At 48.5% G+C, this 22491-nt stretch overlaps 1 protein-coding gene and 1 pseudogene across 1 annotated transcript; one reads left to right on the top strand and one right to left on the bottom strand.

Annotated features, from left to right (window-relative positions):
- Positions 1-22156, top strand: part of LOC100041516 — a 34017-nt pseudogene extending 11861 nt beyond the window's left edge.
- LOC100043918 (C-C motif chemokine 19-like) lies at positions 4374-6119 on the bottom strand (the record flags this gene model as incomplete). Its single annotated transcript, XM_006536385.3, has 4 exons — positions 4374-4412; positions 4501-4594; positions 4812-4944; positions 5921-6119. Coding segments are annotated over 4 exons (465 nt in total), but the record flags the coding sequence as incomplete, so codon positions are not given.
- Positions 22157-22491: the final 335 nt, after the last annotated feature.

The raw sequence follows: 22491 nt of genomic DNA, 5'->3' as shown, positions 1-22491 counted from the left end.
CTCACCAGGTCCTGGCCTTGGGAATAAGGAGAGGGCGAGCACCACATTCTAGCCCCACATTCCATTGTGCTGACGTTGGGACAGCTGAACCCTGAGCAGATTCCCTCACTGAAGCTCTGGAGAGTCTCACTGCCCTTTGGCTGGAGAGTGTCAAGAGGCTGGCTGCTCTCCAGGGGCCATTTCTGTTTCTGAGTTCAAGCACTGCCTGTGTCTCCCAGACTCATTTCTTCCTGTTTCCCCCACTTCAGGTCTTCCTAGCAAAGCCAAGTCTTTCCACTCCAACTAGACATCAATCACAACTACTGAACAGGCCCACATGGGCTTCAGTCTCGGCCTGCTGCTTCCTGCTTGTGTGGACTTGAGAGGCCATGCCCCCTTTCTGTTCCACAGTTTCCGTGTATGCACAACGGCAGGAATGATACCTACCTTATGAGTTATTTGAGGGCACAATGATATAACACAGATGAAGGCCTGAACTGCTACATGCTCACCATGTGAAAGTAATGGTTATACCTTCAGATTGGTCCTGTCTTGCTGTTCTGGGTTTTTTTTTGTCTCCAGGATGGGCCAGTTCAGAAAGGCGGTATGTGTTGTAGCACTCTGGAGCCACACTGCCCCTCTGGAACCCTAGCTCTGACATTTCCTAGCTGTCTAGCTTGGGCAGCTTACATCCCTTCTGTGCCTCATGTTTCCCACCTACGGCTTGAGATCGGTCCTAGTGCTTACATCAGTTCCCAGCACCTAGAAAGCTCCCATAGAGAATTAGCTATCACTACAGAGCCATGTTCATCCACATAGACCAAGCCTGGGAAAGAGGACACCTAGGAAGGTTGGTATCTAGAGAAATGCCTGGTTTTGGAGGAAACTCCCCAGTTGGAAAACTTGCCTTTTTTATGAGACCATTTCCAAGATTTTCTGCTGATTCTGAATTTCCCGGAGGGTAGAAGTGGGTGGCATGGGGTGGGGACTTGCCGAGAAGTTGAAATCAGCTTATCAAAACCTTCTGGAGTTGACTCTAGCCAAGCACTCTATTCCACAACAGAGGCAGCTCCGACTGCCTTGGGAACTGGGTGTGTGCTCTATGTTCTGTGTGCTGTGTGTTCTCTCTGTCTGTCTGTGTGCCTGTGTGAGTGTGCACATGCATTGGGAAGGGAATATTCTCAATTTGTTTGTTTTCCTTAATTACATGTTGGGGCTTTTTCTGTGCCAGCCATGCAAAGCAAAGCTGGCAGTGAAGATGGATAAAACCCAATCTCTTCTCCCTGGGGATTCTCAGCTGACGTTAATGGCAAGAAACTTTGTCTGAAAGGCTGGAGCTCCCTGAGCAGGGAGAGCAGGGAGATGATAGCTTCAGGGGCTGTGAGTCTTTAGAGCATCAACCCATGTCATGCCCTGTGTAGTAGGTGCCGTGTGCCCAGGGAGGAAGGTTCCTTATAGAGTGTATAACAAGCCACTAGCCTGTCTGAGGAGCTAGGAGTCCATGCTACCTGCCAGAGAACTAGCAACTTTGCCGTTGTCAGACAGGAAGCAGAACTTGGGACAAACGGAGATGTAATCCTCATCGGTGAGCTCTAGAGAGGCAGGAGACAGATGGGCCACTGTGCTGAGGAGCTGGGCAGGAGGAGGCATGCCCCTCACCCCACCCTGCTGCTAGAGAGATGAGAGAGAGCAAGACCCAGTGCTAAGGTGTCATTACAGTTTGGCTGTAGGTAACAGAAGAAGCTAAGGTGGAAGCTAGTAGCTAAAGGAGTGGGGAGGGAGGTTGTGTGCCTCTTTCTAATGGGGTGTTCACTGCCTACATTTCTGATTTCCTAGGCTTTCCTAGTCAAGCAGGAGACCACATTGTGTGTGCCATTGGCTCCTAGATTTTCTTTCTTCCTTAGTGTTAGCCTCCCCTTAGTTTCCAGAGGATGGCCTCTGGGGAGCTAAGAAGCAGGAACATTTCTGGATATGTTGGATGTTGGGGGAGCCTGTACAAGGCTGGAAGCTTAGCCTGAGATCTGAAGATCCAAGAGTTATGTCTTTGGAAGGACTCAAAAGTAGCCCCTTTCCTGCAATCAATCACATGGCATGGAAATCCTGGGTTGGAGAATGTTGAAGGAACCTGCCCAGAGTCACTCAGTGATGGGGGAGACTGGGTTGTGACACAGGTCCAGACACTAGGACTTGCTATGGGGTTAATAATGTCCCAGGGCCTCTGTCCTGGTAGCACCTTGGGCAGGGCTCCCATGGTTGCCTCTTCTATTCTTTATATTTCTCTGGGGCTACAGGCACCAGAGGGAGGATTTGTGTCTGCTTCAAAAGCAAGCTGGCTTCTTGGTTCCCCTGAGACCTGAGCAAGATCTGAGGCAACATCTCCCTCCCCATATGTCTTAACCTCTTGTCTGTGGGAGGCAGAGTTGTCCATGACTGGGTGACTTTACAGAGGGATTAATGGATTGGTACAGGGAAGTGGGTATGGGGGTGGTGGATGAAAGGAGGTCACCTGGGTAAGTGTATGTGTGGATGCTTGAATGGGTGGGTAATTTCCCACAAGTGGTGGAAACAATTTTCACTCCATAGCAACTGTTCTTGGAAACTATTCCCATCTGTCCCATCCTTTGTGACTCTGAGACTTGAGATACTTGAGGTTTTGAACACCTGTCTGTGGGAGAAGAGGAAGAGGCCACCAGGCTTCCCGTCGCTCTAGGATCTCTGCCCCTCCTCTTCACCCCACTGTGACTCCCTCCTGCCACCTCTCCTACTGACACTTGAGCTCTCAGACATCTGGATGTTTGAACACCTGTCTGGGACAGCAAAGATGGAGAGGCCTGAGACTTGGAGCGGGAAGGGGGAACACAATTCCCCTACAACTTCCTTTTAAAGGCTTGCCCAGATAGGTCTGGCTTGGTTATTGGCTGATGTATATCAGATATAATGATGGCTTCTCTCCCCAGACAAGGGAAAGAGAATCTGACCTTCTATCTGACCTTAGCAACTCAGACTTGCCTCTCCCACCGGACAGGTCCTTGGAGGTCACACCCAGGAAGCTTCCTAAGCACAAAGCATTGCTGTGAGCTGTTCCAAGAGCCAAAGGCCTTGTCCTCCAGACCCAGGAGACTCATTCCCTGAGACTCAGTGTTGCCTGTAGTCCCAGAGCCTGTGTGTACTGAAGGCATTTCCATGATGAGTCGTGCAAGCCTCCCTCACGGTTCTTTCTTCCACCCTGTGGGCCTGTCTTCCTTCCCTGATCCCTGGCTCCTAGACAGTATCTTATTAGGTCTGGCACTAGGAATGTTCTAATGGGGCTGAGCCCTGCTCAGACTGTCTGAGATGAAAACCTGGTCTAGAATGGATTTAGAATGGACGGAATAGAAGATGGCGCTATCCCCATGGCTGCTGAGCCCCTTCTCACGTATCTGTTCATTCTCTAAGCAAATATTCATTGACTCCCTATCTTGTGCCAGGTGATCTGCTGGAAACCAACACAGATATGACCCTTGTCCAGGGAGAAGGACAAACTAACAAAAATAGGTTACTGTAATGAGTGCTGTGTGTGAATGTGCGTGTGCGTGTGTGTGTGTCTGTGTGCTGTAGGTGGGTGGTGTGTAGGAGGAGAGGTGCGGAGCCTTGGGAATCTGGGAGGAAGCAAAACTACCTAACCCAGTCTGAGTCAGGGATGATTTCCTGGAGGAGGAAACATCCAGACCCAGAAAGGAAGCAAGTAGGGCAGAGGACGGAGAAGAATATTAGAGGGAGCAACTTGGGGATGAGGGTGGGGTGGAGTGGGAGCGTTGGGGGGGGATCGAGAACTTCTCCTAGAGAGTGGAGCCATGTCTTCTGCCCACCCTCTAATCCTCACTGAAGTTCCCCTACTCCTTGTCCCTGAGACACATGGATGCTTAAGCGCCTGTCTAGGTGGCAAAGATGGAAAAGTCTGAGGCTTCTTGTGAACATTGCAAACCAATGCAAGCTTTGTGTGGCTGGATAGAGTATGAGGAGCACATAGAGACCTGGGCCAGGTCCTTCACTGTGGGGCTGGTTCCGGGAGCATCAGGGTGTCAGGTGGAGGCTGGGGAACAGATTGCTCAGAGCTCAGGGTGGAAATATATCCTGCCATTCCACCCCCTCCTTTCCTATTCCTGTCCTCCTGGGGCGAGAGAGAACAGACAACCGACAGACAGATCCACGGTACCAAGCAGCTTTATTGGAAGCACTGCAGTCTAGCCACAGAGAGACGGTGTTCTAGCCACACAAACTCTCTTGTCCACACTCACATCGACTCTCTAGGCACAGACTTGGCTGGGTTAGGTCTGGGACAGAGCATCAGGAGGCCTGGTCCTCTCTTCTGGTCCTTGAGTTTCCTGGGCCAGAGATGATTCACATCTCTTGACTCAAGACACAGGGCTCCTTCTGGTGCTGTTGCCTTTGTTCTAAGGGGAGGGAGGAGAGGCAGGGTCATGAGCTGGAATCTCGGGGTGTTGGGAGGGTGGAGGCAGGACTGAGGAGGGTCAGGCTTGCCTTGGCAGAAGACGTCTTCAGTCTTCGGATGATGCGATCCACCCAGAGCTGGTCTGGAGGTGCACAGAGCTGATAGCCCCTTAGTGTGGTGAACCTGTAGCCAGAGGTTGGAGAGAATAAAAGCCCTGGAACCCAGTTTCCTAGCAGGCTCTAGAGTAAGGAACGGAGGCTTGGAGACTATTTGTAGGGACCTGTTTCATGGGCTTCCATGAAAACTGGGCTCGGCCCTGAGTTCAGGGTTAAAGCCATGATGGCATCAGCAAGGGCTCATGGGGGGATGGGGCCAGATATTCTTTCCACAAGCAACTCACACAACAGCAGGCACCCTGCAGCCATCTTCATTAAGAAGGTAGCGGAAGGCTTTCACGATGTTCCCAGGGATGGGGCGCTGGGTCACAGACAGGCAGCAGTCTTCTGCATCATTAGCACCCCCCAGAGTTGGGGCTGAGATAGGAGAAAGAAGGGGGAGAAGACCCTGAGACCATGAGGAAGGGAGGCCCACAGTCCCCTAAGTGGCTTTGATAGCATCTCTCTGTGTGTGATTGCTGGACCTGATATTCAGCCTTGAGTGCCACTGTGGCTCAGTTGGCTGCTGAACATATTGTAGTCTTCTAAGCCATTTAGTAAATAACCATTTTTCAACGTATCCCAAATGCTAGGGTCATACACCCTTTCCCAGGTTTTCTCAGCTTTTACAGCGTTTTAGCATATGGAGAGTTAACAGGAGAATGCTGGGACAGGGGAGGCTTGCCTCTGCTGAGACTCCTTCAGGTTTCTGAATGACTACAGCAGATGGCTGCCATACCCGGAGTCCCAGCTACCAGGAGGAAAGCTGAGATGTAGGATCACGTGAGCCCAGGAGATGGAGGCTAGCCTGGGCAACATGGACAGATGCTTTCTCAAAAGCCAAACTAAACCAAACTAACCAAACCAAACCAAGCCAAACCAAACCAAACCAAGGCCCTTAAAAATGCAACCCCCAAAAGGGGAACAAGTTATTAAGCATGTCTTCAGTGTTTCTTGTTCTCTCAGATGGAAGCAAATACACAGCAAAGCTCTCACCCCCACAACCCCAGTGGTGCAATTGAAACCAGGGTTTCACCCAGGCAAGGCAAACACTCCACCCACTTAATTATAGTCAAGGAAGATACACTGTTCCTTCCTTCTGCTGCCTGGAAGCTGAGGTAACAGGACATGGAGCCCACAGCTATAAGCCCCAGGATATGACAGAGCTGAGCCACATTGGAATCCTGGATACAGGCACATTCATATAAACAGGCACACACAGAAGGCATAAGGAGCCCTTGGATTCACTGACTCTGAACTCGGAGGGTCTTTCATGACCATTGTAACAGTCTAAGACCTACATATTGTCCACAGGTCACTGTGGCCCCTACCGTAGTCATCTTCCAAGCCTTACCTGGGAAGGTCCAGAGAACCAGCAGGCTGAAGGCCAGGAGTGGGGTCACACGGGGGGCCGTGGCAGACGATCTGAGGCAGGCCACAGAGAGTGAGTGAGCCTGAGAGACTGTGTGCGCAAGAATCTGAGAGGTCGAGGCTCCTACGGGTTCACAGGGGAGTGATGGGAATCGCTCAGATGTCCTCCTGTGGCGTGAAGGGGTTCAGGAGCCAAGTGCAAGTGAGCTTGTGTGTGCCCCAGTGAGCCCGTTTGAGTCTGCTGTGGCTGCCACCAGCTCCAATTTATGCCTTGAGCTTTCACTTTCTGTCCCAAAATTCCCCCTCGATGGCCCGTTCTGGGTCTTCCCCTTTACCCCCCTCTGCCCCCCTTTTTTTTCTGGCAAAACATGACCTTGGCTTCCTTCTTCCCCCCACTCAGAGTCTTCACCCTCTGCTTTCTTTGGCTTTAGCTCTGAGAACTGCAAAAGTCTGGGGAAAAAAAAATCCGTGTCCTGTCAGTTCCAGGGAGGGCTTGCATTGTGCTCTGGATAGTGGCATTAGCTGGGTAGTTAGAGCCCAGTGGGCTTCTCTACATCCTCACCACTTTCTTCTTTCTGATGAGGCCGGTTTTGAAGCCAGCTCCATGGTACCTTCAGAGCAAGCGTGAGAGCCTGGATGGCCTTTCCTTGTCATCACAGTGCCTTCCAAGTCACCATCTGGGGGCCAGTCCCTCTCTTGGAACAGGCTGAGCTGGAAGGGAAGGTTCCTAAGGAGAGGGCCCAGGCCTCCTAGCCCACAGCTCAGGTCCCTGTGAATCAGCTACCTGGATCTACAGGCATTGTTCATTTTCTCAAATCCAAAGCCTAGGTCAGAGGAACAGCTGGAGGGAGCACAGGCTGGAACAGCCCCCTCCATCTTTCCCTTCTCTCAGTCCTGGGAACCTAGAGGGGATTTCTAAGGAGAGGGGCTAGCCAGCTCCTTCTGAGACAAATCCCTAAATTTCAAGGAATTGAAAGATCAGGGAGGAATAAGTGATTTCCCATCCTTGTGAGAAAGACCAGAAGAGAAGACTGCAAAAGAACAGCTAATATATGGGGTACCCACCCAGCCCTTTGCACCCACACTTGGGGTCCTCTGTATGTGTGTGTCAGATGGGAACATCCACATTCGTGTGCACGCCACGCAGAGGCCTGAGGTTGATATCAGGGACCTCGTCCATGACTCTACACCTTAGCTCTGGAGACAGGGTCTCACTGAACCTGGAGCTCACTGACTTGCTAATACCAGCTGTGACCAGCTGTGAGCTTCAGGCTCCCCCTTTGTCTCTGCTTCACCAAGCACGAAGGTTACAGGTGTGTGCCACTGCGTGCCTACTTTTTAAGGTGGGTTCCGGGGATCCAAATTCAGATCCTTGCGCTTCATAGCAGGCCCTTCACTCTCAGAGCCATGTCTCAAGCCATTGTCTCCTCTTTCTCACCAGGGAAGGCAAATGTGTTCTTACATCCTGACTTAAAGATAGTTGGAAATTATGATTATTTTTCGTGTGTGTGTGTGTGCCTGGGAGGAGGTGGGCACATGTCATAGCACAGGAGTGGAGGTCAGAGGTTAACTCTGAGGGTGTTGACTCTCTCTTACCGCTGTGGAAGTCCCAGGGATCAAGCTCAAGTGACCAGCTGTGATGGTTTGTACGTGCTTGGCTCAGGGAGTGGTACTATGAGGAGGTGTAGCCTTGTTGGAGTAGGTGTGTCACCGTGGGCATGGGCTTTAATACCCTCATCCTAGCAGCCTTCAGAACAAGACGTGGAACTCTCAGCTCCTCCAGGCCCATGTATGGCTGGATACTACCATGTTTCTACCTTGATGATAATGGACTGAACCTCTGAACCTATAAGCCAGCCCCAAGTAAATGTCGTCCTTATAAAAGTTGCCTTGGTTGTGGTTTCTGTTCACAGCAGTAAAACCCTAAGACACCAGGCTTGACATTGAGTGCATTGACCTCCTAAGCTGGCCCTACAGTTCTCACATTTATCAGTTTTCATTCATTAGTAATAATCACAATAGCACCGGGCGTGGCGGCACACGTCTTTAATCCTAGCAATCGGGAGGCAGAGGCAGAGGCAGGTGGATTTCTGAGTTCGAGGCCAGCCTGGTCTACAAAGTGAGTTCCAGGACAGCCAGGGCTATACAGAGAAACCCTGTCTCGAAAAACAAAAAAATAAAAAACCAAAATAATAATAATAATAATAATCACAAAAGCACAATAGTCTTCTGTGCTCTGGATCAATCCCTCTGCCAACCATACTTTGTGTAATGTTCCCAGCATCTTCTGACATGTGCTTATTGTATTGTGATCCTTGTTTTACACATTCAGAGTAGGAGGCTCAGAGAACACAACCACACAGCTGGTACTACCCGCCCACCCTGCCCGTGCCAACTATATGCTGGGCATAGCATGCAGCACAGAGTACGTAGCACATGGCAGAGGTGGGAATCGGCACTGCCCACCTGATGCATGGCCAGGGAAGTAATGACCCTCACCGTAGTCAGACCCAGTGCTGCTACGTTATTGCACCAAAGCCTTTAAATCCAGGTTTGACTACTTCTCAAATGGATGTTTTATTAAAATCCCTTTTATTACCTTTTTTTTTTTTTGAGACAGGGTCTCTCTATGTAGTCTTCTCTATTCTAGAACACTCTATGTAGACCAGGCTGGCCTTGAACTTGGTGTGCACAAACACATGCAGCTTTGTGAACCATCTTTTGAAGTATAAGCTTGGGACTGGAGAGAGGACTCAGTGGTTAAGAGCATGCATTGTTCTTGAAGAGTTTGATTCTTGCATCCACATCGGAGCAACGCTTAACTCCAGCCCCAGAGGACCTCACCCACTCTGACCTCCGCAGACAGACAGACAGACAGACAGACAGACACACACACACACACACACACACACACACACACACACACACACACACACACAAATAATAACAAAGTAGTTTAAACAATTGTTCTTTCTGGTCCCCCCTCTCTACCAGCAAATTTATACTAAAATCTTTGAACTCTCTGTAGTAATCAGAGTTTTTTATATTGCTGAGAAGGGATAAAAGGGCTGGAATGCCAGACCCCTTCACCCAAGAGAGTCCAGAGGCAGGGTAAATTCATAAACCTATAGCCATAACATCATCAATTATGGCCACATAGTGAAACTTCAAAAGGACCAAATTAGGTTTCTGAATAGCTGAGGAAGTGGGGCTCCCTGGAAAGGGAGCAGAAGCTCTGTGCGCCTCACACACCTGTGAAGGTCTCTCTCAAGACTTTCCCTGTAGCCCTTTGTGGTGGTTTGAATAAGAGTGATCCTCATAGGCTCATATATTTGAATGCTTAGTCACCAGGGAGTGGCACTGCTTGAGAGGGATTGGGAGGCGTGGTCTTGTTGAAGGAAGTGTGTCCCTGGGAGTGGGCTTTGAGGTTTCAAAAGCTCGAGCCAGGCTTGATGTCACAGTTTCTCTCTGCTTATGGATCAGGATATAGCTCCCAACTGTGGCTCCAATATGCCTGCCTGCATGCTGCCATGGTCCCCACCATGTTGATTATGGATTATACCTCTGAAACTGTAACCAAGCCCTCAATGAATGCTTTCTTTTTATAAGAGTTGCCTTGGTCATGGTGTCCCGTCACAGCATTAGAATAACAACTATGACCTCTGTAACATCCTTTATCATAAACAGTAAATGTGTTTTCCTAAGATTTATGGGCTGTTCTAGCAAATTAATCCAGCCATATGAGAGGCAGGATGGAAAGAAAGAGAAAACTAAGGGGATGTGAAGCAGGGAAAGGGCCCTTTACCCCACAATCTAGCTTGCCTGTCCTGCTGGCTGAGTGAAGAAACTTCAGCACAACTGATAAAGCAAAGATTGCCTGCAGAGACAGTGTTGCCCCAACGATGGCTCAAGCGAGGGGGGGGGGGTGTCAAAGCAACAAAATGAGCTTGGTCAGAGTGTTTGTAAGCCTGAGTTCTAATGTCAGCATTCTTCTCTCACACCCGTCTAAACATCTAAATGTACCCCTGGCACTTGTACTTACATAAGGAAGTTCTTCCAGAAGATAAATCTGCACATACAATTTTACTTAAATTTTAAGCTTTGCTTAATCTTTGAACATTGTTGTAAATTACATCTTTTTAAAGAATGTGATTAGGACCATACAGGATCACATAGTAAACCACACACCCATACACAGCACACACATACACATGCACACACACACACACACACACACACACACACACACACACACACATGTTGGAGAGACACATAAGAGTGACTTTCAAAATCTCACACCCCTTGGAATGTGTTCTGTTCATTTCTATTATTACTCTGATGACAAGAGGAGCAAGGAGCTTGTCAGGAGACCTGGAAAATGAGTACCTTCTGCTTCATGTCTCCACAACCCATTCTGTCTTGGCCAGGAGGCAGAAATGTCCTTAGTTCTATGGGAAGTTCTGTCTTAGTCAGGGGCCAGAAATGATAGACGTTAGGTGCTGTTTGTGCTCTGGTTTCTTTTTCTTTTTTCTTTTTTTTTCTTTTTGGTTTCTTTTTTTTTTTTGAGACAGGGTTTCTCTGTATTGCCCTGGCTGTCCTGGAACTCACTCTGTAGACCAGGCTGGCCTCAAACTCAGAAATCTGCCTGTCTCTGCCTCCCAAGTGCTAGGATTAAAGGCGTGTGCCACCACTGCCCGGCTGTGCTCTGGTTTCTTATTATCCCTCTTTTCCTTTTACATAGAAACTTAATGGGTATAGCTACCTGGATTCTATTCATGATCAGAGATTTCATTGGCTTTGAAGCTGTCTCCAAAATTCCAGTCCAGTCAGGAGGATGCAGAGGTTCACAGGCATCAGCCATGAGTCCAGGTAGACCAGTTGGACCAACCAACTCACTTCCCTATGCCTCAACTCTGTAGAGTCTCATTACCCTTTAGACAAAGGCCCTCAGTGGTAACCCTCCTGCTGCATGGGAGTGCCACTTGATTTCTTCCCCTTAAGCCCTCTTCTGTGACAACACTCCCTTCTAAAAACTCACCACTTGTTTCCCATGAAATCTGTTCTTCACGTTCTTGAGAAAAAGGATCTAGAAGCTTTGGTGGCTATTTATTGCCAGGGACTCTAGTCTCCAGAGTTATGCTCAACCTAGGTGAGAAAGCCTTTATCATATGAAAGGAACCTCTGCCTTTTCCATTTTTGTCATTTGCCTAAGTACTTAATAAGCTCCCATTTTGTTAAGTTCTAATATTGCGTCACTCGGCCATTCTGGAATTCCCTGCAGTACACTCAGGTGTCAGTTTTGCCTGAGTGGAAGCCCCTGTGGGTAAGGGAACTTTCCGGTCCACAAGGGGCTTGTTGAGCTGTGGTCTCCTGCTGCCCCTGGCTACACCACCTGTGGCCTCTCAGTTGAAGACAGCATCTTTCTAACAGCTGTAGGGCTCAGTCCTCAAAAATTGCTATGAGGTTCAGATGTCCATCACAGGCACCAGTTGTGGCTTGTGCTTCTGACCAATAGTCTACATATGCAGTAGTTCCCATGACCCTTTTGTCAGTTTGCAGCTGCAAGACCTACCCAGCACTGCAGCCAACAGCCTGGGGTAGGAAGAGCTCCCATATATGGTAATCAGAGGTTGTGCAAGCTCTGAGTTGTGAGTGGAGAGTGGGAAATATTTGACTTTCCTATATCCTTACAGTGTGCCACCCATTTTCTGTCAGAATCTCCAGGGATACTGTAAGCTTTACCAGAAGAGACTGCAGAAAGTAGATCCTCAAAGTGGATCTCAATCCTGGGATTGGTTGCCTTTATATATGAGCGCACAGATAATCTCTCTGCATGGAGACAGAGGACCCAGGACATCAGGAGGTTGCACAATTGTCATAGTCACTCAGAACATCACTAGTGACACACAGGGTGGAACTTGACACCAGGATCTCAGTTGGAAACCTTCCCTTCTGCGTATTCTCTCTTGAAGTCCCAGGAGACACAGACAGAGAATAGTGGATAGGCAGAGGTTATTATCAAGTAGAGTAGACACTCAACGGAGAGAGCAGACTGTGGCCAAAGACACTGTTGCTCCTATCTCTGCTCTAGGCAGATCTTATACTATTTTCCAAGCTCTCTGTAATAAACTAGCTTTCCTAAGGGACTTGGCCCTATCTACATGACTGAAAGACCTGCTCGGTTCTTTATCAGAAAGCCTCTTGTCATCTTAAAAGGTGTAGGGTTTCTAGAGCCTGGTTTGGATATTTTCCCACTGGCAATCTTTTCGTCAGCTCAGGAGGTCACATCTCGTCCTAGGGCCAGAGCTATGACTTTGTCTAGTTCTTCTCAATGATACCTAAAGTCCTTCTATCTCGGTCCTTGGTTTCATGGACTATAAAGGAGGGAGCAGCCTGAATGGGGCTGTAGAGATGGCTTCCTGGTCAAGAGTGCATGCTGCCGTTGCAGAGGACCTCGTTTTGGCTCCCTGTAAACACACAGGGAGGCTCACAACCACCAGTAACCTAAGCTCCAGGGGAACTGATGCCCTCTTCTGGCCTCTGAAGCACACACACACACACACACACACACACACACACACACACACACTTAAATAAAAAACAAACAAGCGGAAAAAGAAAAAGAAGCAAAAAACAATCAAAAACCAAAAACCAAGCCAAAACAAAACCCAAACAAATCAAGTCAAACCAAACAGCTCTTTGCCCCAGGGCCCTGGTAGGAAACTTGGACTGTAGTTCCCCAGTGACAATGTGACCTAAGGGTGTTGTCTATATTACAGCACCACCCCTAAATGGATGTGCTCACGACATGCATATGTGAGCGAACAGGCCTTAGATGTTTTGGAAGTCAAGGAGGAAAGCACAGGAAGGTAGCGTAGCCTTTAACTTGTTAGATTTTGCTTTTTTCTTTGATCACAAGCTTCATGGAGATATTCTCTAGGATTGAAAAATAGGGGAAGTGAATGGTCTTCATTTTCAGGTGGGCCTCTAAGATATACCAGCACCAGAAGGAACTGGCTGCCTCCAGCTGCAGGAGTGGCATTCGGGATGATGAAGACGTGGAGTCCTTTCAATGCGCAGAATTTTCATGCAGCACATTTAGTGTCTACTTTGTCTAGCAGAGAAAGCCCAGAGTTTGAAGCTATGCTTGTTTATGCGCAGTGGCTGGCTGCCCTCACCTCTGTAAAAGGTGCAGCCATACGTCCCTTCTTACTAAGCCTTTTTGAGTTTGCCTTTGCCTCTTGCCAAGGTCCTCGTCACACAACAGTGCAGTGCAGACTCATGATACTTTCAGTTATTTTGTTACCCTCTGCCTTGAGTGCCTGTTGGGAATGATCCCAAGAGTCAGCAGGAAAGAGTGCAGTAATGAGGAAACAGTGTACAGGGAGGGCATCCGTGTCACATCTGCAGCACACTCACATAGTATGGACTGAGTCCTCCTCTGTGCCCGGCTGTCCCCAACACTGGGGGACAGTAGCTAACAAAGCAGAAACCTTCCTGTTGTTGCAGAGTTTCTATTTCAGCGAAGGAGACAGACAATAAGCAAACAACAAAATCTACAGTCAGATGGCAACAACTGCCACAAAGAAAAATAGAGAAGTCAAGAGTGGGTAACAGGAGGGATGGCCCAGCAGTTAAGAGCCCTTGCTGTTCTCCCAGAGGACCAGAAGTCTGGGCCCAATACACGCATCAGGTGGCTTACAACTGCCTATAACTCCAGCTCCGGGGGCTCTGACTCCCTCTTCTGGCTTCCCTAGGTAACTTCACATGCATGCACATACACATATGCAGACATTCAAATAAAACTTTAAATTATTTTTAAAAAGAAGGCGAGAGGCTAGATGTGGTGACACATGCTTTTAATCCCAGCACTTTAATCCCAGTAGGAAGAGCCAAGGGTACCTAGTTCCTGGGCAGCCAGGGCTGCATGGTGAGACCTCACTCCCCATCCCCTCAAAGGCAAAAGTGGTAGGCGTGCAGGGTGGGTGTTATTTTAAATCAGGCAGTCAGAGGAGTCTTTAATGATATAAAAACAGAGAGTTGACACAAAGAAAGGAAGAGAAAAAGAAGGAAAGAGAGAGAGAGAGAGAGAGAGAGAGAGAGAGAGAGAGAGAGGAAGAAAGAAAGAGCCACACAGAAACCTGGGAGAAACATTCTTGTTAGAAAACAACAGATTCGAAGGCCAAGAAGCAAGAATGTGAGGAGCAGCCTAGAGTCCAAAAGAGCAGAGCATAGGACACAGACAATAAGAAATGACAGTGCACGTCTGTCAGCCACTGTAGGTGTCTACTTCACTGAGTGACTTGAGCCCTTAGCCGGACGAGCAGAACCCTGACATATCTGACTTAATGTTTAAAAGATTCCATATAGCTGTTAAATGTAGACTAAACCAAAGGAGTGTGGAGCAAGGAGTTGTGGCTGAAGGCTATTGCAGTAATTCAGGGGACACAGGCAGTGTTTGGAGCTACTGAGACGTGTTCAGATCTGGAAAGATTGTAGAGCCAGTGGACTGGGGCTCAGCAGAGGATGTGAGAGAAAGCAGAGGCAAGAAGAAGTCAGTGGATGAGACAGTTATTGAGATGTGGAGGGCTGGAAAAAAGTGGGTTTGTGGTGGACCAGGAGTTCAGTTCTGATTGGTTGCATTGAAGCTGCACCCTGGATACATAAATGGGAATGTTAAGTAGGTAGCTGGCATGTCTGGAGTTCAGGGGAAAGATGCTATCTGAAGATACATATTTGGAAGCGTACGGGTGGTATTTAAGGCCTGAAGACAATGAGATCACTAAGAGAGGGAGCGTAGGTAGAAGAGGTCCTAAGTTCCAAGTCTTGAGCCTTGCCATCATTAAAAGACCAGGGGTGGGGGAAGCTGGTGAGATGATTCAGCTGGGAAAGTGCTTGCTGTACCTGCCCAAGACATATGTTTGCACACCCAGCCCCCACGCAAAAGCCAGGTACGGTGCTGGAGGCCCAGCACTGGGAAGGCAGAGACAGGTGAATCCTCTTGCACTTGCTAGCTAGCCAGCCTAGCCTAGTCAGTAAATTGCAGGGTTAGTGGGAGATCCTGTTTTAGAAAATAAGATGGTAGCTTAATGGTTATGAATGTTTGCTGCTGATATAGAGGACTGGAGTTCAGTTCTCAGCACTCACATTAGTTGGATCACAACTGTCTGTAACTCCAGATCTGGGGTACCTGACAGCCTCTTCTAGCTTCCCTGAGTCCTTACACACTCTGTCTCTCCGTCTCTCTGTCTCTTTTACACACACACACACACACACACACACACACAAAATTGGCTTCTGGCTTCCACACACACATATACAAGTGACATGCACCCACATACACATGTGCAAATGCCCACATACAATTGGAGAGATGAAGAGGAATCAGGGAAGGAGGGGGCGAGTAGGGGTGAGAAGAGAGGGAAAGGACACAGGCACTGTGACAGTTCATATTGACTGGATGTGGAATCTACTTTGAGATAACCCTCTGTGTATACCTATGAGAGGTTTTCTTGGTCAGACCTATTGAATGGAAAAGACCCACTCTAACTGTGGGCAGGATGGTGTCTTCTGTTGGTGGGCCAGATCTGAAGAGGACCACTTGCCTATGTGACACACTGCTGAGTTATCTGTCTTATTGCTGCCATATTTCCCTGTGGCCAATTAACTCAGCTTCTTCAGTCGTCCTCCAGTATGGCGGCTCTCTAGGAATTCCCCAGCCCCTCATTGCCAGCCAGAGGTTGCAGAAGCACCCAACCTGATCGACTGAGCAGCCAGCTGGTTCTAAGTCTCCCCAGTGTGAAGACAGTATTGGTGCCCCCCCCATGATCTTATGCAAATCGATCTAAAGATTCTTCTTCTAATATATTAGCTGCTTTCAGTCATCCACACCCAGCCATTGGTTTAGATTTCACTTAGAGTAAGGGCGTGGGTGGGGCAGGGTGGGGGGTGAGGGTGGAGGTCCGCAGATCAGGTAGGTTTGAAATGTTTCTGATTCTCTTCGTGGAGCCTGTGGACTACCACCTCACTCAGTTCAGACTCGGCTAAGCCAAGTTGCCTCTGCATCCTGGTTCAGGATGAGTCCTGGGAAAGTTGTCCCAGGTTAGGATTCCTCAGCGGGGTTTAGCTCAGCTTGGCTTCCTACTCACCAAGGAACCTGCATCGTCTGACCAAATCCTTGTACCAGAACAGGGAGAATTGGAAGAGGGGCCCTTTGCATTTGGGATAAGGAACTCTCCACTCATACTTGAGTCTGGAAAGTCAATAAAGTTTGTCGTGGAACTAGGGAGGCAAGGGAGTGAACGGGAGAGGACCGAGGCTGGATGTTTGAATGAGTGCGTGTCCTGGAGTTGTGACACTGTGTGCTATTAGGTCTTCGCGGGGTGGTTTAAGTTGGCTGATGTAAACAACGTCTCTACTCTCCGGCCTGCAGGGGGCGCGCCGAGCCTGGAGAGGATGGCTTTAGACTTCTGGGTCCAGGCGGATTAGCTCTGAGGCTGCGCAGGCGTTAGCATCTGGAGTCGCCAAGTCTCCAAAGTAGTCTGTCGCCTCCCAGCTCCTCACTAAGGGCTCACTGAAAGCCAAGGACTGGATGAGGGTGAAGCAGGGGGTGGGGCTCGCATGCGTGGCCAGATCCCCCATCCAGGCCTTTGAGTCTACGGGTATTCAACTAGGCAAGAGGGTGGCGGTCAATAGAAGGAGTTTGCCTCCATGGTACCCACCCAAACACCCTGATGTTCCCGAATCCATGGCACCAAATTTTAACTAATATTTGACTTAAAGGCTGAAGGAAGTTCACATCACTTCTAGCGTCCTAAATTACTTAGCAACCGAACCCACTCTAAGCAAAAGTTTCTTTATTCCCTAGAGGCTTCTCGAGCGACGAAATGCTGTTCTGTGCCTGATGAAAGGCTTGAAACTGACGAGCGGAAAAGAAATTTGTTCTATTCTTAAATGGGGACAAATAAATGATAAATATCTTTTCTAACACGATACACAATTAATAAAAACAAATCAGTTTCACAAAGATGAAGCACGCAAGCACATCTGGAAGCAGAGCTGCAGGCAGAACAGAAGGTGGACTGTAATCCTTCAAGGTCCACTCCTATAGGGTCCTCTGCTTGCAAAGCTCTCTCTGGGCTCTCTATAACTGGCTATAACTGGCTATGCTCAGTACAGACAGCATTCCTTGTCCAACTTTCCGTATCTCTGGCATCCATCTCTGCCATCCTAGGACATCCCTTATAACACGGCCTCTCCCACAGCTTCACGCCCAGGCATCAGGTCACCACGCCTTTCGCCCCACGATGCGTGGAACTATGTGCTCAAACGAGCATCTTCTCCCTTAAACTGCTTGACAAAATCCTAGTTATTTTGTCACAGGAGGGAGAAAATCAGACTAAGAGCTAGTTTTATGGAGTGAGAGTTAGTGGGGGGTAGTGATACCCAAAAAGGAGACTTCCTCTTCTCAAAAAAGAAGGGGAAGGTGGGATGGAGGGAGGACTTGTGTGATGGATGGGGTACTGGAAGGAGGGGCTGATAATGGGTTGTAAAGTGTAACTTACTCAGCCATCCACAAAGTAGGCATAACACTGGCCATTCTCTCTTGCCTGTGAAGCCCAAATGAAACTGGGCAAGGAGAGCAAATTGTAAATGGTTATGCTCTACACAGACATGCCATAGAGCACCGAGTCTGTGATTCCTGTAGGATCCCCCTAATATGCTCATTCGCCACGTAACTCTTTGTCTCGATTCCTCAGCCAGGTTCATGACCTTTAAAGATAACCATGTCTCTATCCTCTGCTGTATTCTGAATTACCACACAAGCTTCCTTGATGGAATAGAGGTCTTTGTGATGCGGTCTGGTGGCCTGATTCTATTCTCTGTGACATGCGCATGTCAAGGCTTGGCCCTGGGAGCTATTAGGCACATGGACTCTGGATGTACTAAGAGTAGGATGGCTGGTCTCCTCATGCTGATGAGGTTCTATGTGCTTTCTGTGGGACACTGAATGTCCCTTGTATGTCTATTTCTGCATCTTCATCATTGTCCTAATTGTCTGGCAAGTGCGTCAGAATTACCAAGGATTGAAGTGTGAAAATAGAAGAAGCTGCTGTCGGGTAGGGAAACCCTGTGACCAATACTGAGCTGGTAGAGACGCTTTCAAGATCCATCTTCCACTTATGGCCTCACTACCCCATCTGACAGTTTGGATATGATACTTTGAAGGGTGTTTATATAACACCTTTCTCCTGTGAGGCCGTTCCTTACCAGAATGTTTATGAGTTGTAAACCAAAAACCATTGTATTGCTTTGAATAGAAGATTAGCATTATCTCAGATCTCCCAATACAGGAGAATTTCCCATTTTATTTTGTTACGGCATTTATACCTGGAAAGCTTTTTATATTAGAACACATCCTATATGTGTTCTATTCTTTCTACTCTTTTGCCTGCAAACTCTGGTAAAACATCACCCAGTAGACGGATAGGAAGTAGAGTTCAGATTAGTTTCAAAGAGAACCAGAAAGATGGAGAAGAAGGGAAAGTCAGGGAAAAAAAAAAGTAGAGCCTAGCAGAAGGCAGGGGAGGAGAGCGTAAAAAATACACATAGATAAGGAAAGGAAAGGAAAAGTGCAAGATATTTGTCACAATATGAACACAAAAGAAAGTTCCAGCCTCACATTCTAATATTTTTCTCTTTAAGCGTCATCAAAAAGTCAGACAAAGGGCTAAAGATGCAGCGTCAAGAGGTAAAGTTCCAATGTCCCCTGACTCCCCGCCCCGGGAGAGCTCCCACAGTTCCTCTTCTCTATGACCTTGCCCAGTGCCAAGTGCTCTAACTTCTGAGGTTCCAGAGCCACTAACTGGTGACATTTACAACGGACTGATCTTGATGGGAAATGAGAAATTAAGAATGTTAAAAAAAAAATTCTCTGCCTTACTCCCCTGATAAGAAAGAATTGAGGCGTCCTTAACTATCATTTACTGAGTTTATGACCCTATGGGATTCATTTCACCTATGGGTTTATCAATAAAATAAGCACACTATTAATTATCCCTACAGGGGACAGTGCGTTGTAAATGGTGGTGCTCTACCCAGACAAGGCACAGAGCACCAAGTCTAGGAGCTCAGCTTCCTGTTACTGTAGAATCCCATATAACACTGTGTCCTGATTCCTCAGCCAGGAGACTTTCCCGAGAAGAAGATGAGAAGCCATGCGAGCTGCTCTCTATCATGAAAAGGTGACTTCTTGATCTCTGTATCTAAACTCTGACAATTTCTTGGTCTGATCCAGGCCAGGGGTGAGGAAAGGGGTAACTGAGGGAAGGACAAACACAGGCAGGCAGGTTTGCCAGCTGAGAGGGCTGCCAGGGCAGAGATGGGTCACAGCTCAACAGGGAAGAGCCACCCCACACCCAATCTGTATGTTAGGGTCTCAGCAGGTCTGAATTTCAGAACGGACTCACGCATGCTCTGTAAAGGACATTGCTAGGGTTGCACCCAGACACCAACCTGTCAAGAGAGGGAATTCAGCATAAAGAGGTCACCATGTCATATGGTCTTCCTGCTGCTCCCTTCCAAAGGCAGAGCCTGGGTTTGGCTGGACACTGCTGCTATTACCTCCTGTCTTTCCTCAGAGTGGGGGAGCAGTTGTTGGGATGCCATCTTCCCATCATCTTACCCTCTACTTCATTTCTGGAGAGCACAAAAGATTCCCAAGAGTTTCTGGATACAGCAGCACCCCATGCTTTGAGTGAGGACCTCATTTCCTACAGTGTAGGATTAGAAATTTGGGACTGGAGAAAAGGGCCCAGAAACCTCCAGACACAGTCTTCCAAAGAGGCAGACAAAGTTCGTTCATTAATGGTTGTCTTATTTTTCTCTTCCAAGCCAAAGCTGGGTCCCCAAGCAGGGAAATGTGCGGCAGCTCCTGTGTTTAGATCCCAGCTGCCAAATCTGTGAGGCTGCGACTGAAGAGATTCAGCAGTTAGTGCAGAGTGAGAAAAGTCAGCTCTCCCCTGCTTTTTGGGGACTGAACCAGGGTTCTGCTCACTCTGCACACCTGGAGACGTTACCCATGTCTTTTGAACAGAATATGGAGCTCTGTTCCAGGCACACCAGACCTCATCCACGGGTGCCTGGAAACCAAACACTAACACAACTAACGGGACACTTAACACAGTTGACCAACACATTCGGGGTTCAAGAATGCTAGACTGATCGTCTCCAGCTAGACCAAAATTTTCATCTCGCCAACATGCCCATGGTCTCAGAGACTGTGACTTCTTCAAGGCTCAAGGAACCTATGGTTTTAATGATTGAGGAAACAATAGTGCAAAGCAAAGCAAAGCTTGACCAGGAAAGCCAAGACCTTCATCACGTGAAGAACTGTGTCTTTATTACCCCTGGACCCAAACTTGACACATACTATGTCCTTACATATGGACTCAATGCTGTCTTCCCATCTGCCATTACTTAGTCCTAAAGTCCGTGGGCTTCTTGAACTACAGGTAAAAAAATGCATACATTTCCAGAAGTGGGGTCGTCCGAGACGTGTGGAGGAGTCCCTGAGGCAGCTCATGCCAGACCCAACATTATTTCGTCGATCTCGAGAAAATCCATCTTCCTGCACTCTGAGCAGCAGTTCTAAGGTCATTGAGGACAGAACTGGGATCGTTTCCCACAAGACCAGCAGCTTGTATTCGGCAGGCCAGCCCGTCCAGACCTTCTGGGTTTTCAAATGGCCTGTTATAAACCTGCAACAAGGAAGGCCCTGGCACCAAATTCATACTTGCTTGCCCTCTCATGAAGGTGAACATCTAAGGAATTTCTATCCACTCCCCAGGGCAAAAGCTAATGACTCAGGGGACAATCTTCAGAGTGAATATTATAGCCAGTTATTCTGTGGCCTTCCATCTCTTCACAGTGAGTCCTTGGATGTTACTTACTCTCGGGCCTTTTCTTACCCAAAACACCATGTAAGTCAGCCTTTCCCTCTTCCCCGACCTCTCTGAATGGCAAGACTCCCTGTGAGCGTGAAGGAGCACAGATTACTGTCCCGTTCCTGTCGCTGGCTGAGTGTGAAGCACTGGAACGCCACCTCCTAAAGAAACAACTCAGCAAGCTTCAGTGGGGCCTGCCAGCTCTCCTCCTCCAAAACCAGCGCCGAATGCTGTGTGAAGCACCCAGTGAGGCTAAGACAGTAAAAACTTCCTTGGCAAGGAAGCCCTTTTTACATCCCACCAGGGACATCTTCCCAGAGCACGCAGGAAGGCTGCTGGAATTCCACCTGCAGAAGCATCTGATTCACCTCCGCTGGGGGCTGCCCCAGAGGATCCAGCGCTCCATGAATATGCTGCTCTCCTCAACAGACCCGCAGTCCCTGCCCTGTGGCAGCAGTAGCTTACCCAATGTGAGCATCTCACAGCCCGGGAAACCAGAGGCCAATGGGCCTGGTGACATGTTCTCACTCACAGCGGGCAAAAGGGACAATCCCCATGCCACACTTGTTTGCCAAGACAAGGGAAATGTTGAAAAGCCATGTTGATTCCAAATGTGAACAGATCCGGGAGGGCAAGGTCCCGGCCCAAGTCTGGAAATCTTGGGAATGCAAAATTCCTGGAAGCTTAGCAACAGTGGCTCCCTTCCCTTGGATTCCACAAGGCCAATGCAGGAAGTTACAGGCAGAAAGTAAAAGTGACCCTGACTTACTTCACAAAGTTGTTCCCTGGAAACCAAAGACCCTCAGCCAGGAGACACAAACCTTATCTGGTACTCTCTTTGAACACTGTAAGAAGCCCCAATCCCTGCCTAAGGAAACCATTAAGAAACTGGAGACAACTTTACATCATAAGTATCTGGCCTTCCTGTCAGGCCTGCCTGCCCTTTACTGTGTAGCTCTCTCTAGGCCTGCATCCCCAGCAGTCACTAGCCAACCTAGACTCAGAGAGAAGATGCCCAAAGCTGTCAAAAGCCCATCAAATGCTCTGACTCAAATAACCCCACTTGAGCCCTGCGCTCAGGATGACAGTGGGGTGTCTGCGGACACTGCAGAAGAGTTCCAGCCTGGAGCAGAGGCGGACAGAAGGACAGAGAAGGTGCCTGCAGAGAGTCAGCCTCCCCCATGCAGACCCTACCCAATAAACACACATATCTTGGCCAAACTGAATTTCCACCTGAAAAAAAAGATCCTAGCAATGCAGTTTGGGATTTCTGAAAAGGAAAAGAGAGAATACAAGGAGCTGGGTACAGCCGACCTAGAGAGCGAATCCATCCAGGAATTTCTCAGAAGTCTACACATGTCAGAGAGCACACTGCTTCAGGAACAGCCTGTCGCATGCCCATCTCTGCCAGCCCCAAATGCAAAAGGGGTCCACCCTAAAAAACAGCCAGCTTCTGCAGTACAGGATGTGTGTCAGGCGCAAAGGCCTCCTCCTTCCAAAGCAGTGCCCCATAGTTCTGCCCAGCAGAGCTCCAAGGCCTCGCAATCCCAAAGGGATAAGCCCCCAAGTCTGTGTTGACATGGAAGCTGGAGGGAAAAGGTCTCAACCT

The sequence above is a fragment of the Mus musculus genome (assembly GCF_000001635.26).
Source record: "Mus musculus strain C57BL/6J chromosome 4 unlocalized genomic contig, GRCm38.p6 C57BL/6J MMCHR4UN_CTG3".
Taxonomy (NCBI): domain Eukaryota; kingdom Metazoa; phylum Chordata; class Mammalia; order Rodentia; family Muridae; genus Mus; species Mus musculus.
Note: the sequence above shows the minus strand (reverse complement) of the source record. Positions and strands in the feature narration are given on the sequence as shown.